This window comes from Pogona vitticeps, chromosome 1, assembly GCF_051106095.1.
Source record: "Pogona vitticeps strain Pit_001003342236 chromosome 1, PviZW2.1, whole genome shotgun sequence".
Taxonomy (NCBI): domain Eukaryota; kingdom Metazoa; phylum Chordata; class Lepidosauria; order Squamata; family Agamidae; genus Pogona; species Pogona vitticeps.
The window spans coordinates 52,552,276-52,570,427 of record NC_135783.1 but is presented as its reverse complement, the minus strand read 5'-3'; the positions used below and the strand labels follow the sequence as shown (position 1 = coordinate 52,570,427).

Sequence of the window (18,152 nt, the reverse complement as noted above, 5' to 3'; positions counted from 1 at the left end):
GTCCCCTTTTATTTTATATCAAAATAATTTGAGTCAAAGACTCGTGAAAGCCTGAACTCCACATTCCCTCCCCAGTAGATGACCTGGCTTATCTAATGTGGTGTCAGTTGTTTTTGAACAAAAAAATCAGTATCTAGTAAAGTGCCTCCACATTTTTAGGCACATGGAATGAGAAGCTTTGTAAATGATATACATTATACTGTACACCCTTCCCTGCAATTCCATGCAATACATTTTGACTTTCAAATTTTGAAGGTGTAATTTGTAGCCATCGGCATATATTGTATTTTTGATGTAATTTTGCTTTCTTTTTATACTCTTCATGGTGCTGTCTTCTTTTTAGTGAGCATTTCACTGGAGAATGAATAACTTCATTCCCCAGCCATAAAATGTGTAATTGTGTGTTGAATTAAAGCCATGCTTGTACAGTTAATAAACTGTAGGTAATTAGCACCATTTATTTTATTGATGGTTGTTAATATAGTTGCAGATTGTTTGTTTTCAGCGGTGTGTTCCTTTGTTTATTATGTGAACTATTATGACTGCTGATATGCCTGCCAAGTTGAGTGGTAGGGGAATTGGACATCAATGGATGACTAAATGTCTTAGTATCACGTCTTTCCTCTTCCCTCCTTGGTACTCTTATCTCCTGGCTTTTATTTAAGAAGCAGAAATAGTCTTGTAGTTACATCAGAGAAGAGCCAGGGTTGATAGTAGCTGAATTGGCTTCACCTGCGGTCAGTGACTTCACTGAAGGAACAATGGCAAGCTTGGGGCTGGCCTGCACTCTTGCTCACATTGCGGTACCTTTCTATTGGGTACCATACAGGTATGGTTGCCAGTGATTCATAATTGTCTGATGCTGCTCTGCGTAATGAGAGAAACATTCTTGACTGGCCAGACTAAAGAAACAAATAGGCTTGGTGTTCAGGAGTGTTCTATACCTGATACTTGTATATATATTAAAAGCATACCAAAATGTTATCCACTGTTTTTCTTTTTTAATTAAACACAGCACATGGTGCAGGATAACATTTTGGTGTGTTTTTAATAAGGGCCATGTGGTTATTATGTATGTTCCCTCCCTATTTCACTCTTAACAGGTGTAACTTAGTGCTATCCTTTGCAGACAGTATTAGTATACATTAACAGGTGGGAATACAGACAAATTCAGAATAATTTCTACATAACTCTCTTTTTAGTGTGAATTGAAATTCTAGTAACAGCCAAAATAGATCCATTGAGTCAATAAGCATTGCATAAGAAATGAGTTACCATGTGGCAGCTGATTCAGTGGGATTGTTCTAGAACCTAGATCCATGTCTTAGTGTGTAAGAAATATAGTTCTTAACATTATATTTTCTTTGTCATTCATTTGACAATTTATCAAGTAATTAACTTGTTTATTTCCTGCTGCTTATATTCTCTCCATAGGATATCAGTTCAGTATATCAGATCTTTGCTGATGAGGTGCTTGGTTCAGGTCAATTTGGAATTGTGTATGGAGGTAAGTTGGGGCACATACAGTACCATTACAAATGTTGACTTGTGAAGCTGTTTGGTTTTTCTGCAGTATTCCTGATAGGTTGAGATATAAAACAAATATGGATTTTTTTAAATAAATGAAGGATATTCTATAAAAAAGTGAAAGATGTAGAACATTAATTGGAGATGAGAGTGGTAATAAAGGGTGTCAGCTCAGTGACAGAAGACATACTTTACATGCCAAATGTCCTCAGTTCAGTCTCTTACATTTATAGATAAGATTAGGAGGACTTCGTTTTGGAAATCCTGGAAAACTTCTGCTAGTTTGTATAAATGTTGTATAAGGTAGCATCCTAAATATGAGATTGGAAAGAATATTCCCTGTTTTACTTTTTTTGCAGCTCCATATCATAACTGATCTTTCAGTAACCATGAGAGATTTCTTGCAGTTTAATGGGTCAGTTCCTTAGCAACTCTGCTTTTACAATCTTGTTTCATGCTGTTCTCCATGTTTAGGAGACAGTGGCTACTGTCTTTCTTGCACAGTCCCTGACCTGCTTTTAACAATGTTCATTCCCATTAGTTCGCTCTTCCTTTCAAGTGCCTTTTACTTTAATGGAAATAAGTTTAAATGTTTGTACCTTGTACTCAGATACTTGTTCAGCTTGCAGCTATCTTTTATTGCAGTTACGGTTTCCTTACTTGTTACAGAACTACCACTACTGAATAAGAAACTCCAGGTGAGGTCTAGCTAGGCCTCTAGCATAGCAGCAGTGCAGTGTTCATGTAGTATTTCTTTAGCATTCGTTGTGCCTCTTTGTGTGTATTTTGTGCATATGTCAAATAGATTTAAAAGAGTGTTTCCTTTGTTTTTAGCTTGCAATTTCTTTTAATAAATGTGTTACACTAAGGTTCTTGGCTGTTTTATTCTTTGACCTACAGTATTTTAGCTGCAGATGAAAGCGTTTAGCATCCAGATTGTCGCTTAAGGTAGATAATGGATTTCTGTCTTCACTGAGTGTGTTCAAGTACTGGGTAACTCTGGGCAGATGGTGTTCTCTGTGCCTGTAATAGTGATTTTATTTTACAACCAATTGTGGCTGAGAATGTGACTGGAAGCAATCCTGTTCACATGTTGAAATACTGTTGAAATCAGCAATGTGCTGTGTGGAGTTGCAGGGAGGCTTCAGCCCCCCCCCCCAGTCCCAGGTCAGGAATGGAGAGTCCTTGCTATCTCCAGTCACAGATCAGCAGATTGCCCTGTGTATTTATTTATTGTATTTATAACCCACCTATCTGGTCAGACAACCACTCTAGGCGGCGTACCTTAGAAGAGTCACATTGTGATTTCTGGTTAGAAATTATGGGGATCCTCTTTCCTGATCAGGGAGGGGCATTTCCAGGAACTTCTGGAAGTGCTAGCTGAGTGTCTTTTAGTCCTTTTATCCAAGTGCAGAAGGGGAAGAGGAATAACACCTTTTTTCTTGTCTGAAATTTGAATTGAAAGGCTTTACCCAAGCTGGTAAAACGGTGTACCAGTATGTTGTCTAGTAACTCTATCTTCAAACGTCTGGTGGATGAGAAAAAAAAATCCTCCCATGTCCTTTTACCACCCTTTCCCCCACCTTGGGTGTGCAAGGCTTGTGGTCTTAAGGTGGGATTTACTCTTCAGCTAGTAATTGCCTTAAGTAGAAAAAGTTGAAGGGACTCCTTTCATGTGGTGCAAGCTTGGCACTGTGCAGGCTAAATTAGACTGTACAGTGGTGCCTCACTTAGCGATTGCTTCGTTTAACGATGTATTTGCTTTGCAATGGGTTTCTTTGAGGAATTTCCCCCATCATTTAACGATGTTCTCTATGGGGGAATTTCACTTAACGATGTCCGTTTTTGCTCATTTAAAAGTGTCTTAAAATGTTTGAAACCTGTTTTAAATGCTTGGATTCAGTAGTCCACCTTGTGAAACCTATGCACACTTAGTTTGGCTTTGTTCTGAGTCTTCATTAATTTTTGGTGATTTTTTATTTTCCCCATTTAAATCCATTGGACGGACAGTCCAATGCTTTTCAATGAGAAAAAAAACATAAAATCACCAAAAATTAACGAAGACTTAGAACAAAGCCAAACTAAGTGTGCATAGGTTTCACAAGGTGGACTAACTATTCCAACCATTTAAAACAGGTTTCCAACATTGTAAGGCACTTTTAAATGAGCGAAAATGGACATCGGAAAGGGCTTTTTGATGTCCGTTTTCGCTCATTTAAAAGTGCCTTACAATGTTTGAATGGTTGGAATAGTTAGTCCACCTTGTGAAACCTATGCACAGTTAGTTTGGCTTTGTTCTGAGTCTTCGTTAATTTTTGGTGATTTTTTGTTTTTTCTCTCATTGAAAACCCATTGGATTAACCGGTTTTCAATGCATTCCTATGGGAAATGGTGTTTCACTTAACGATGTTTTCCCATAGCGATGGGTTTTTTTGGAACCAATTAACATTGTTAAGTGAGGCACCACTGTAATAAGGACTGTACTACTCCACTCTACTCCTGTCCTCACCTGATATTCATGCATTGGGTTTTATGTTTGTGTGGAAACCTCTGTGCCTTTTTAGATCCTGTTCAGACTACTTTAACATGCGCTAGCCTGGAGTATCTTTGAAGAGTATTTGGAAACTTCAGACTGGGTCATGATGCTGCAGCCAGACTGTTGACTGGGGGTGATTACATGGAGCATGCCCCTCTCTTGTTATAGCAGCTTCCTTGCTTAGCCACAGTTCAGAGTATTTGTTCTGTCCTACAATAGAGTATGATTAGAGTCCAGGCTATCTGAAGGACTGTCTTCTTTTCTACAAACCCATCTAAGTATTGAGATGATTTGGGGAGCCCTGTCTCTTGGCCCCACTACCATTGGAGGCGTGTTTGATGGGGAAATGAGTGAAGACTTACTCTGAGAACATTCCGAGGTTGTGGGACTTTGGCAATGGAGGTTAGGGCGGCAACCCCATATCTAGTCCTTTTGCAGGCAAGCAAAATCATTTTTATTTGGACAAGCCTCTGGCATTTTAGGATGAGTTGCTGTTCAAAAGGTTTAAAATGATTAAACACCTTTTTTTAAAAAAAAACCCCACACAAATGTGCTTTTTACTATGCCTTTTATCTGTTTTTATAATTTTATTTATCTGAATTTTATTACTGTTAGCTGCCCATAGTGCCATTTGGGGGGGCTGAAAGGTGAGATATAAGAGAGAGAGAGAGAGAGAGAGAGAAAGAGAGAGAGAGAGAGAGTCAAGTTGTATTCAGATTCAGATGTAGCTCCCAAGTTGTATTCAGATTCAGATGTAGCTCCAATCTATATTTATATCCGGATTTTATGGTTTACAAGCCTTGCAGCTGGAATCTATTTAAGCTCGGCTTCATGTTTCTAAGCTTCCATGCAAATGTGAAGTCTGCCTTGTGATTGCTGGTAATAGGGCCAAACTGGAATGAATCCAGGTAGGTACCATGTGATAAAACTGAACATCTGTACAGGACTGGTACATTTTTCCTTGTTTCAATATCATGCTTAGATATACACTTACATTATTACCAATACTATTCTCGCTTCTAGTTCTCCTTTAGGTACATTATAAAGGCTTAGTTTTTTCTGTTTGTTTTCTCCTTACTTTTGTGCAGGAAAACATAGGAAGACCGGGAGGGATGTGGCAATTAAGGTCATTGACAAAATGCGATTCCCTACAAAACAAGAAAGTCAGCTGCGCAATGAAGTGGCCATATTGCAGGTAGAAATATGATACTGTGAACCTGTTTTGTGATGTCAAATGAGCTAGTATATTGCAGCATTGTAGGCTGGACAATCAGAAACTAAATTTCTACATAGTGATTATTTTCCATTATATGAATGAAACGTCTAGTTTGTTAGAGAACAGGAGCATAGAAAAGTTGCATGAAAATTGTTGATATGGCAGGAATCTTTTCGCATTTGTGTATTCAATACTATCGTTATATTACCTTTTCAGCTGCACTAGGAAATTATTAAAAGAGCCATTGTGAATATTGTATGCCTATAAATATTGCTAAAGACTCCCTCAGTGCTTTCATAATAATAAAGAACGGTTCACATCCAGACAAAGCAGGGCCTATCTGAAGTAGACATTTTCTGATTTATAGTACATCATGGCTTGTTGCTTATGTCAATATTACATATTTCCTAGAATTTGCACCACCCTGGGATTGTAAACCTGGAATGTATGTTCGAAACTCCAGAAAGGGTTTTTGTTGTCATGGAAAAACTTCATGGTGATATGTTGGAGATGATTCTCTCTAGTGAGAAAAGCCGCCTTCCAGAAAGAATCACCAAGTTTATGGTTACCCAGGTGGGTTTTCCCATGTGATGGGTATATTCCTCTTCTCTGATGCCATATTGCCAACTGAAAGAAAAAAAATCCCAACATTATGAAGAGGCAGTCTTTCAGTTGGCAGCCTTTAATAATGTGATTGTTTCAACTTATTTGAACAGCCATTTCATACTACATTTTGTGAAGGAATAGCCAAATACCATTAGATATTGTCATGGAGATTGTTTCAGAAAGATCTCTGAAATGTAGTATTATGCACTCCTGAAACAAAAGCAATAACTTATGCTGCACACCAGGACTAATGGTGTCAGGACTGATGGTGTCTTTTTTTCCCTGTAGAGCTAATCTTTTACACAAGGAGGAATTGTGTAAATGAAATTGCTGCTGGCAGGGATATAGGCCTGGACCACTGAATATTTCATTTGGTTGGAAATGTTAAGAGGCTAAAATTTCTTTTCACTTACAGTTGTAGCACTTTCCTGCCATTATGGACTATGCATGCAAAGAAGGGGAATGCGCTAACCCCACCCTGTCCTCACATGTTCCTAATGCTCTCCTCATGTAAGGTAATTTTCCATCAGTTGTCTTGAAGCATAGAGACTGTCCACACAGTCCAGAGTGTGCAGTTTCCAAAATTTCTGGATCAAGTGGAGAACCTCCATACATAATGAAGAAGAGATCCAGAAAGTCTTTCTCCACTTGAACAAAGCAGCAGAAACCTGTGAGGATGGGGCGGGGCTGATGTGCTCTCCTTCCTTGCATATTTTCCCCTATAATAGCTCAACTGGGCTTATGCAAGGGTAACTTTCACTAAAAGACATGATGAAGTTGGGTTAGTGCTTTTTCACTCCTATAGCTTTGTTTTTGTTTTAACCAAAAGAGGGGTAGGACACTGGAGTACCCACTGTGGTATAGTGGGTAAAGTAATGGACTAGAATCTAGGAGGCCTGGGTTCAAATCCCCACTCAGCCATGGAAGCTCACTAGAGTTGGAACTGGTAAAATCACTGTTTAAATATCTCACTTATCTTAAAAGCCCTATTACGGTCCCTTCAGGGACATGGTGGCACTGCGGGCTAAACCAAAGAAGCCTGTGCTGCAGGGTCAGAAGACCAGCAGTCGGAAGATTGAATCCAAACGACAGAGTGAGCTCCCATCGCTTTGTCCCAGCTCATCAACCTAGCAGTTTGAAAGCATGTAAATGTGAGTAGATAAATAGGTACCATCTCAGTGTAAAACAGCGTTCCTTAGTCACGTTGGCCACGTGACAACGGAAACTTTCTTCGGACAAGCGCTGGCTCTACGGCTTGAAAACGGGATGAGCACCGCCCCCTAGAGTCGGACACGACTGGACTAAAAATGTCAAGGGGAACCTTTACCTTTAAGTTGGTTCTGACTTGATGACACATAACAAAAATAGGATTTTGGAAACATTTTGATATAGTCCAAGCTTTGGAGGCAAATTTTGGATTATAATATCCTATATATTTTTATCTGGTCTTTTGTTCTGGAAGTATCATTTTTCTTCTCTTTCTTTTTAGATACTTGTTGCCTTGAGGAATTTACACTTCAAGAATATAGTGCACTGTGATTTAAAACCTGAAAATGTACTATTAGCGTCTGCAGAGCCATTTCCGCAAGTGAGTAAAGAGTGATATTCTTTCTGAGGGCTGTCAGAGAAAATCTGGGATATATTTTTCATGACCTAGGCATTACACATTTTTTGATTTTGCTGTTTTGAAACTTCTAGTAGTTTTGGGCATCTGAATGATTGTTATGCAACCCTCAAGCTATGACTATAATCTTGAAGAGCTCTGAGATTTAATGGTACAAGAACATATTTTGTAATGCTAAACTAGTTTAATGTTGAACCTGTACCAGCCCTTGTATCCACCTGGTATTAATAGATTGCATTGTGCCATTTTTAAGTGAATGTTTATTGTAAATAGTGTCTTGGCACATAATTCCTCCAACCCACCTGAAATTTTAAGAAATGCCTCTTTTTAAAGGCATTGGTGCTTCTTTACTGAGTTTATAATTAACCAAAGAGTGTTTGTTTTCCAGGTGAAGCTGTGTGATTTTGGGTTTGCACGCATTATTGGTGAGAAGTCTTTCAGGAGGTCTGTGGTGGGAACCCCAGCTTACCTTGCCCCAGAAGTGCTGAGGAGTAAGGGCTACAACAGATCTCTGGATATGTGGTCTGTGGGAGTCATCATCTATGTGAGCCTTAGTGGTACATTTCCGTTTAATGAGGATGAAGACATAAATGATCAGATTCAAAATGCAGCATTCATGTACCCACCAAATCCCTGGAAGGAAATATCTAGTGAAGGTAAACATAATCAGGATGGAATGTATCTGTTCATACTATATTCCATAAAGTAATATTTTGTATCTTAGAAAATAACTATGGCATTTAAAGCGTATAGGTCTATGGAATCAGTTAAGAGGAAACCCACATGCTGTTCTTTGGGAGTAATTGTGAATCATTTTACTGTAACTGAGAAGATGGAAGAAAAGTTTTTTCTTTTAGTTCTCCTTGAAAACCCCTGCGACTGGGATACTGTGAGACAGTACATTTAAGGCATTTACACTGCTAGCCCCCAAAACAAGGATCTCGGGTTAGGGGTTAGAAAATGTTGGCACACTAGGCAAAAACTTGTCAGTTGGAGACAGATTCAGAGTATTACCCAGTGAGGAGATGATGATGATTTATTAGATTTATATACCGCACATCTAGAACGTGTCTACTCTGGGCAGTTGATGTAATCTTCAATGTGGTGCATGGCTTTTTGAATGACATAAGATCTAGCTCCAATTGTAGGTCCACTGACAAACAAAAAAACTCTTGTTCCTTCTCCAAAATTCCCAGCTTCTCATTATCTTTCACAGTAGCTTATATTGAGTAGGTCTGATGGAAACTGCAGTCTGCCCAGCTTTTGAAGGGCCAGAGTTGCCCAAGGGATCACATAACCCTCTATGTTATAGCAAGTCCACTGGCTGCTGATCCAGGCAGAGTTCAAAGTGCCGGTTCTAACTTATAAAGCTTTAAATGGCCTGGGCCCAAGCTATCTCATGGCCCATCTCTCCCTTTATGAGCCTGCCTTGATATTAAGATCATCAGGAGACACCTTTTCCCTCAATCCTGCCAACTTTATAGGTATGTTTAGTGGGGACACAGGAGAGGGCTTTCTATTTTGTTGCTCCCAGACTTTGGAACTTCCTCCCACAAGAGGCTGAATTGGCTCCATCTTTGCTGTCCTTCCTCAAGCAGGCAAAAACCTTTCTCTTCAAAAAACCTTTCCCTTAATGACTGGCTTTTTTGAATGTTTTGCCATACTTTGCTGTTTTGAATGTGTTTTGGTGTTGCTTTTTTGTTTACCATGTTAGTAGATTTGTTTGATCCTTTCAGTATTGTATATTCAATATTCTTAGCTTAGTATACTGTCTTTTAATGATGTAAGTTGTCTTGGGTCCTTAAAAGGCAGGGTAAAAATATTATAAATAATAAGTATGCTAGAGGTGTGGATGAAGCCCCAGTTGACAAAACTGGCCTTGGAGGCCTCAATGTAAGCCTGGCTGTGCTCTTTTTCAGGTGGTGCAGATGAGTGCTAAGCAACATTTACAGTATCTCAAATGTTGCTTAGCACTCATCTCTTTCCAATGTTTCTTCTTGTTTGCTCTGGAGCTAAAAAAAATAGTTGGTAGTACCTGAAGTTTAGATTTCTTCAAAAGGGGAATATTACTAGTGTAGTATTGTGTTCACAAAGTCTATTTGCATGTTTAATTACCTGTGTTTATATGCATGAATTGGTATCTTGAAACTCTTTAGCTAGTCCAAATGCATAGCTGTTGCTTTAATGTACACTTCCAACCATTGTAAACTTAGTTAATAATTGTGTGTCATCAAGACAATTTTTTATTTATGGCAACCTTGAACTTGTTTGAAGGAGTAATAATCCTTTTTAATGGTAGTTTTTAGAAATGTAGCTATTTTAGTTCTTGTTATTTTTGCAAAAAATAAAGAACAACTATAAGCTAGAAACACCCAACCATACAGTAAAACCCGCCACAAAGTATTGTGCTGCCTTTGAGATTTATTTAAGGGTGAGATTTCACTGATTACAGTCCACTTCTTCAGACATATTGAGAACTTTACAGTATTTAGGCCACAGGTGTACATACGCAGTCTGTAATCTGTCAGACTGGGACCAAATTAAATGGGAGACTGATAATATATTTTTTAAAATGATAGAGTTCAACTTTTATCAAAAACATTCAAAATAAGGGAACAGGCTAATCATATGCATATTTACTCAGAAGCAATTTCTGCTCAAAAGTATTTACTTGCAGTATTGTCATAAGGATGTCTAAGGTATAACCCAACTTCATGAAAATGAACGGAAATCTTGCCGGTTGTCCTTAGGATATGAATTGTACTCTGGCTCCCTATACAATAAGTGCTTTGTATTTTGAACATGTTGTTCCTTAAACTACTCTTCGAGGTCTAAATAATATTTTTCTTTCAGAATTATCATTATGTGGAAGAATGAAATATTCCTAATTTCTTTTTTTATTTGCTTCTTCCCCCAGCTATTGATTTAATAAACAATTTGCTTCAAGTGAAGATGAGAAAACGTTACAGTGTTGACAAATCACTTAGTCACCCATGGTTACAGGTACAGCTAATGCATGCTCAGTTTACTCTGTTATCTGATAACCAGTCCAATTATATGAATCATAATCTGACTAAAGTAGTTGAGAAATCCTGCATAAATGAGATCTTGGATGTTTTCATGCCATTTGAACTTCCCGTAGAACTAGCTAAAGTGATAGGATACATATTTTCCTCTTCATGCCTCTTGTTTTCAAGTGTGACATGAGGCTTTTTAATTTTTACTTGAAAGCCACTGATAAATATGAATCTGGCCACTTGCAATTATGACGAAAATTCTGTTGTTTAGCACAGCAAATTGCACTAGAGTATTCCTATTGAAACAGTGGGAGTTTGGTGAGTCAGCTCTTCCATAAGTTCTATTTATTTAAATTGGCCTACTCTAATAGAGGCTTACTTTAGTATAATAAGTTGCAGTTAGAGTAGGCCCATTTGAATCAATGGAATATATGGAGGACTCAGTAAACCCCAGTTGTTGAATGGGCTTACTCTAGTGTGATTTACTACCAAAAAGCAGGATTTTGGCTGAACAACAGTGACCTCCATATCATCTCTCCCACGCCATGTAGTCTCTTCATTTTGGAGTCCAGCTGGAAGTTTTTTTAAAATAAATCTTAGGGCAATTGTTACAGGGGAGAAGCAGAAGATTCTGTGGGACTGTCCCATTCCAATACAGTAAATCTAACCTCCAAGCCACCCTCTCCAATGCTACCAGTGTTGCAAGGACATTAGTGTCTCTATCTTACTCTTGCTCTCTTCTGATTTGGTTTGCATTAGAATTAAGAACTCCTTGTCTGTGTATTTTTCTATATTCTTTCTGATGAAAGAATGGGATCGTTTTATAAATATTGCAGATCAAAAATATTGGAGTGTGATTGTGCATTTGTCTTTGCTCCTTTTTCAGCAATCAGAAAAATCGCAGAGAGGGTTTTTCCAAAACTGGAATAGTTATAGCTCTGATAAAAGCTTGTCTGTGCAATGTAGCCTTGAATTCCTTCTTTGTCTTTTTCTTTGTGTGAAGGTATTGAATACAGTGGAACAGCAAGAGATTAGTACCAAGCCCTCCCCCGCTGTGGATGCTAGAAATAGCAGATAAATGTAGCACTTTCTTCCAGTTTCTCTTGTGTCCATGCATGGTTGAGAGAGGGAACCCTGGCCCAGTCTTGTCCAATGACTGGGTTTCCTGCCCTCCTATTTGCAAAGGAGCCTTTCCTGAAAGCACCAACTGCCACCTCCCCTTGCCCCACTTCGCAAATGTGACTTTTTCATTTCATTGGAAGCTGCTTCCCTTGGAGACATCAGGCCATGAGTGCATTTCTATTAATCCACCTGTATATAGTGTAGTCTCTGGTTCCATCTAGTGGGGTAATAGAACTTGAGTATTTGTATTTCTCGGTTTTTAATTTTTTTACTTTTCAGGCAGCAGATAAGTGAAACCATGGATACTGATCCCGCTGATATGGCAGTCCTATTGTACTTGCAACAGAGGAGTTTTTAGATGCTTCTGCTCAGTCCTATAGTGCCTGACTTTGCTGGTCTCCCCTGCCCCCTTGGGGATGGGGCTGAGCCTTTAAGGTAGCTTAGGAGCATTCTTCCTCCAGCGTCATTTTGGTGGCAACTGCAGCAGTAGCAGTGAGTGAAATGCAACTCATTCTCAGAACATATTGTTGTTAGGCAACATACTGTGCTTTTAGCAAAGTCTGGAAACATTATTTTTGAACCCCTCGGGCAATACAGTCAGTGATTGGAGCTGCAGTCCAAAAATGATTTTTCCAGGTTCTGTTTCTTGGATACAAACCACTCTATACCTTTCCCTTTTCCAGGATTATCAGACTTGGCTTGATCTTCGGGAGTTTGAAACACGCATTGGAGAGCGTTACATTACCCACGAGAGTGATGATGCTCGTTGGGAAGAACATGCATATGAACACAATCTTGTATACCCCAAGCATTTCATTATGGCACCCAATCCAGATGACATGGAAGAAGATCCATAATTATCCTTTAGGGAAAGGCACATAATGTTATTTTGTTAGAGCAAGCGTTGCTCTTTTGCTCTTCTGGTTCAGTCTATGAAGCAGTGAAGGATCCTGCATCAGTCTGTTGGTGAACTAGATGATCTGGAAAAGTCTATCCACCTCTGGTTTCCATGAATATGAATGTGATCCAGCACTGGGCTAAAAGCCATGAAGTTTTTGGGTGACACTGCCTTAATAGTACATCACAGTGATGTTACTGACAGCTGAAGTGCACACAGAATTAATGTTTGTGAATTTTCTGTATTTTTGTAGTTTACACAATAAGAAAACAATTTTAATGGTTTTCTAGTTCCTACCTATTAAGCCATAGAATACTATTTTCTGATATTTAGATAAATCTATTAGGAAGCTGTAAAGAAACCTGGAGTATATACCATGACCAAAAAATTACAAAAATGCTTGATTTTTAATTTTAATTTTTAATATCTATACAAAACACTGGCCAAATATTTATTTAGCAAACATGTCTTGAAAAAGCAATTAAGTGTGAGGGAAACCAATAATTTAATTGAGACAGTTCTAACAAGTCAAAGCTTGGTCATTCAGCTTAATTCTTTAGTGTAATTACAGCAGTCTCTTAATGTATGGAGATACAGAGCAAGTATCTCCATATATTACACATGCAGACAAGCTATGATTTAGCAGTCACAGTTGTACTTGGAGAACAATAAACCAGAATGGATCATTTTATGTTGCAAATGTTAGTGTGAATCTAAAGTTTCTGAAGGCCATACTCAAAAAGGTGTAATTTGCATGCTACTGGGGTAAAAAAAATCACACAATTGTTATGAGAATAGTTTATGCTGCTACACATGAATTGGGTTAGTTTAAAAGACTATGTCCTTTCTCCATCAGACACAGTACAGAAACAGTAACATTGAATGTCTGCTGTGTCTGTAATACCCTTATACCTTTTGCCTAGTCAGATAGTATATACCTGAGATCTCAGGTAGTTTAGCCTTTCTCCATAAATCATATGTAATGGGAAGTTTAGTCTTAGATATGTTGGATCCCTTGTAATATAAATGTTCACTATTGGTCTCGGAAAGTGATCCGTATGTATGCAGCAGCTTGGTTGAGAAGTAGCTTTACATTTTTGAAAGACTATGGCTAAACATTATATTTTACATAAATCTGAATGGATTCAAGTAACATTCTGTTGGGTCTTTGGTATCACGGGAGAAGAGATTGTATATTTTGAGGGAACGGGAGGTTGTCTCTTCCCTTTTGCTTCATTTACACCTTGGTAAGCAGTATAAACATAGGTGGCTTTTTACCCTCTTGATTAAGGCATTTATTTTGTGATTCCTGTAGTCCACGTTTCTACACAGTCACCTCTTAGGAAAACAGAAGCAACACTTCATTTCAGGAACAAAGGCATAGCCAAAGCCTTATGAATGGGGAAGGGAATGTTTCAGTTAAGCTTTGAAGCTCTGTAAGTAATACCTAATCATCTATGAATGCAGAGTGATGTCCAAAAAATGGTTCATCAGGTTAATAAGACCACAGCAGGGGAAGAAGAACTGGGTGTAGAAAAGTTAATACCGTATTTTTCGCTCCATAAGATGCACCTTTCCATAAGACACACCAATTTTTTAGGAGAAGAAAACAGGAAAATATAATCTGTTTTCTTCGCTCCGTAAGATGCACAGACTTTCCACCCCCCTGTTTTGTGGGAAAAAAGTGTGTCTTATGGTGCAAAAAATACGGTAATCTGTGTTCACATAGAAGTGTTTTATTCACTGGGATTATCTCAGTAAGAACAAAGAGTATGTTGTGCTTAAAGGTATCACCTTGTATCACTGTTTTGTAAGAAGGCTTATAGTCTCTCTAGTAGAAATGAGCCCAGGTAAAGTTTACATTGTTGTTGTCAATCCACTGAGAAAACGCCATCCACTAATGGAACAGATTTCCCTCTCTAGTGCAATCCAGACCCCTATCCCTGGATCAGTGCTGGGACAAATTCTCTTGGTGAAATTTGTTGGGATTTGCACAGGTAAATCTAAAACAGAGTTTAGTTCAATCTTTTCTTCCATTCTGTATAACTGTTCTATTAGATTATTGGACAACAAAATAATGAGTTTGGTTATGAAATTCACTCTTCCATGTGTGCAGACAAAACTTATTTTGTATGTTTCATTGCAACTTCTCTTGCAGCGGAGGTACTGCTAGAGCTAGCAAAAACCCCTTAAAAACATTTCAACACTGTGCACCTGCCTATATATATACAGAAAACTTGAGCCAGCATAGTTGTGCTAGCTGGAAATGAGGGGACTTCCAGTATAACAGATGTGGTTGGGGAAAGCTGATACTGTTTTGCATCATAACTTTGAAACTGCTGTTAAGTAGCCAATTTATTAAAGAACTGTATTTACAAACAAAATGTTTTGGCCACTGCTGTCTTCTTTGACAGCTGTTTCTCTTGTTAATGGGTCCAGACTAGAGTGGATAAAAATCAATGATTTTTCAAAAATCATCAAAATCAGATTAAATTTAAATCATGATATAAACTATGATAAGTTTGATTTAAATCAAATTGACTCTGGTCCAGAAACCCTGTAAGAACTCAAGATAATGATGTTCCAGGCAAGAGTTCCCTCTGAAATTAGATGCTTTTAATTGAGTGGCCTCTCATATCCTGCAATGGCCATTCCCCCCAAAAAAGAACCTGTGGAGGGTGGAGACCTCCTAAATATGTCAAAATTGCACCCCAAGGCCCTTGGAGAACCCAACAGGATTTTTAAAGCCCAGTTTTAAAGGGGGCTATAGAAGTGTTGGGAGGGCCCAGAGGTAGATGTGGCATGCACCTTGCTTACCCCTCCTCAAGGGGAACTTGTATTATCTATGATTTCTGTATGGTAGAGCTTTCAAATAATTAATTGGTGATCATGGTGGGCCTACAAGAAGCACTGGTTTTAGATACGCTTCACACATGTGAGAGTGAAATTAGGCCTGCAATTCCTTGCGTCATTGCAGGTGTATTCTGATGTCTTCTCTATGCATGAATTGGAATTTAATTTGTTCATTTTATTTTAATATGATTTAGTTTGCATATTATCTCTGTGTTTGCTACCTATGATGAACTCTTAACTCATATGGCAATGAGCAAAACCACCCTTTATATAGGTTAGACAATCTACACTACGGGTGAGTTTATGCTGACATCAGATGATTAAGGAGCCAGTCTGGGGGGTAGGATAGGAATTTATCCATGGTGGTAGCATATAAAAGTTGAAAAGCTCTAGCAAACTGACCAGTGAATTTTAGTCATTTCCTATGGCTCCCCCTACTCATGTGAGTTGTTAGAACTTTGATTTTTGCAATATAGGCCAAAATCCAAAAGCAAGTTGCAACAATAAAAGTCCCATTGAATTACTGAGGATTTAGTGAGTCAACTCCATAAGTTCCACTGATTAAATGGACCCACACTACTTGCAACTTACTACTGGATTTCAAACTCAGAGTTGGAACTTAGTTAAAATTCCAGGGAGGTGGGTGGACAATTCTGTGCAGTAACACTGTTTCTTGAAAATTGAGAGAGCAATCAAAGTGGAAGAAACTTTTCCTGAAAATACTGGTTCCAAAATGGTGAGTCAAGATTATGTAGCAGATTGTCCTTATAAATTGGAACATTAAAATGTCAAGAAATGTATTCATAACAAAACCTGGTAAATGGCCTTATTTTATTCTCTCCTGATTGAAGATTGTTGTAATATTATTGTCATCTGCTAGCTGGCACTAGTGTCAGGGATGTCACTGGAAAGACATAATCCTCTCAGAAAAGGATAAAACGGTTTTGAAATAATTGAAAGCAATTATCTTTAAACCACTCCCAGTCATGTTTGAAGTCAGCTTTTGAAAATTATTTTGGAATTGTTCTGTATTTATGGGATAGGTTTGAACATTAATAGTATCTGTGGGGGAAAAACTAATAGTTATGCCACAGTGAAATGTATTTGCTATACATGAAAGCATTCATTGGAGTTTTGTTTTCCCCATTAAGTCTTTATAAGCCTATGCAGCAACAGGACATTAAAAGTGCTATCACATATTTACTCAGAAATCAGTTTCACTGAGTTCAATGGGGCTTCCTTCCAGGTAAAATGCATGTATAGGATCACAGCCTTAAGATGATTTTCAGTACTGAATGACCATAGCAGCAAAACAAGTCAAGAGGATAATTGCAAGGCATGTTTGAATTAATTTTAGGCTTTAGGATAGCAGTATTGTGGACCAGTAGAGTAGGAATACAAACCCTATTGTGGCTAAGAAGAGAAATAACTGGAATGTTTCTACTCTGTCATAGGTATTAAACATACTTCACGAACTATGAATAAAGTTGAATACCTTACATTCTAACTTTCCCATGGATGCCTAAAATAGTATTCAATCAAAATTTTAAGTCACTGAAAGGTTGGCTTTAATCAGTTGCTCCAGATGAATTTATACCCAGTGTTGCATTACCTGTAATCTTTGTTTTTAAGTTTCATTCATTGCAAAAATAGTGCTGTACTGATACTAGAAGATGCTCATGTAAAACTTGTAGTCTCAAAAGGGCACTGACAAGTACTTTTTTATATTTTTATATGTCCCATTGTTTGTAAATATCCTCTAAGCTTGAAAATAAAATTTATTTCCCTATCCTGAATGTTCTTTTTCATTGCTTTAAGCTTTCTTGGAATGTTGGCAATCATGTATCAGAATTCCTTACATCTGTGATGCTACAGAAGTTTATTATTTGTTTTTAAAGCAACATTAGAGCTCTGTTGTATCAGTTACTAATATTAATAATATGTTGCTAATGAATTGTTTCTCAGGCAATGTTAGTGCTCTCACAAAAGCCTTCTGCCACCTAGAGCACTTAATTTTATTTATTTATTTATTTATTGGACTTATATACTGCCCCATAGCGCTACAAGCACTCTCCGGGCGGTTTACAATTTTTTTTTAATTATACAGGCTACACATTGCCCCCCCCCCCAGCAAGCTGGGTACTCATTTTACCGACCTTGGAAGGATGAAAGGCTGAGTCAACCTTGAGCCGGCTACCTGGGATTTGAACCCCAGGTTGTGAGCACAGTTTTAGCTGCAGTACAGCGTTTTAACCACTGCGCCACGAGGCTCCTCTGAGTGGTTTATAATTATTTATTAATTTTATTTTACTTATTTAACTTCTGTGCCGCCCACAATACCCAAAGGTCTCCGGGTGGCTTACAACAATTTAAATATATAAAGATAAAAGAATTAAAATACAGTAATCTAAAAATTGCCACCAGGACCCACAGTTGATAATATTTCAATTAAAAATGTTTTGGAACCGGAAGTTTTTGACCTGCCGCTGAAACGTCGTTGGTGCCAGACGAATCTCATTAGGGATGGCGTTGCATAGTCGGGGCAGCTGACCTTTTGTCTACAAGTTATCTGTGGGAAACTTCTGCCCAAGGTCGTTAGCTGCATTCCTGTTTCAGAGAGTGCACACACTCCCGGCAGAGAGTGGCGGCTCTCAGTGGGCGGGGTAACCTCTCATTCTGCCCTTTTGCTTAGAGCTAGAGCATAAGTTCAAAGAGTTTTTTCAGCCAATCCTAGTGGTGATTAGGTAACTGGT

General features: G+C 38.3%; 1 protein-coding gene across 3 annotated transcripts in view; it reads left to right on the top strand.

The window, feature by feature from the left end:
- Positions 1-17,195, top strand: part of PRKD3 (protein kinase D3) — a 70,917-nt gene extending 53,722 nt beyond the window's left edge. For all 3 annotated transcript variants that reach the window (XM_020788159.3, XM_072992687.2, XM_072992690.2), the window contains 7 exons: positions 1,435-1,507; positions 5,152-5,258; positions 5,691-5,852; positions 7,375-7,473; positions 7,898-8,165; positions 10,427-10,512; positions 12,332-17,195. In XM_020788159.3, the coding sequence (XP_020643818.3) occupies positions 1,435-1,507; positions 5,152-5,258; positions 5,691-5,852; positions 7,375-7,473; positions 7,898-8,165; positions 10,427-10,512; positions 12,332-12,505 (969 nt within the window). In that variant the 3' untranslated portion in view covers positions 12,506-17,195. The remainder of the gene's footprint in view (positions 1-1,434; positions 1,508-5,151; positions 5,259-5,690; positions 5,853-7,374; positions 7,474-7,897; positions 8,166-10,426; positions 10,513-12,331) is intronic.
- Positions 17,196-18,152: the final 957 nt, after the last annotated feature.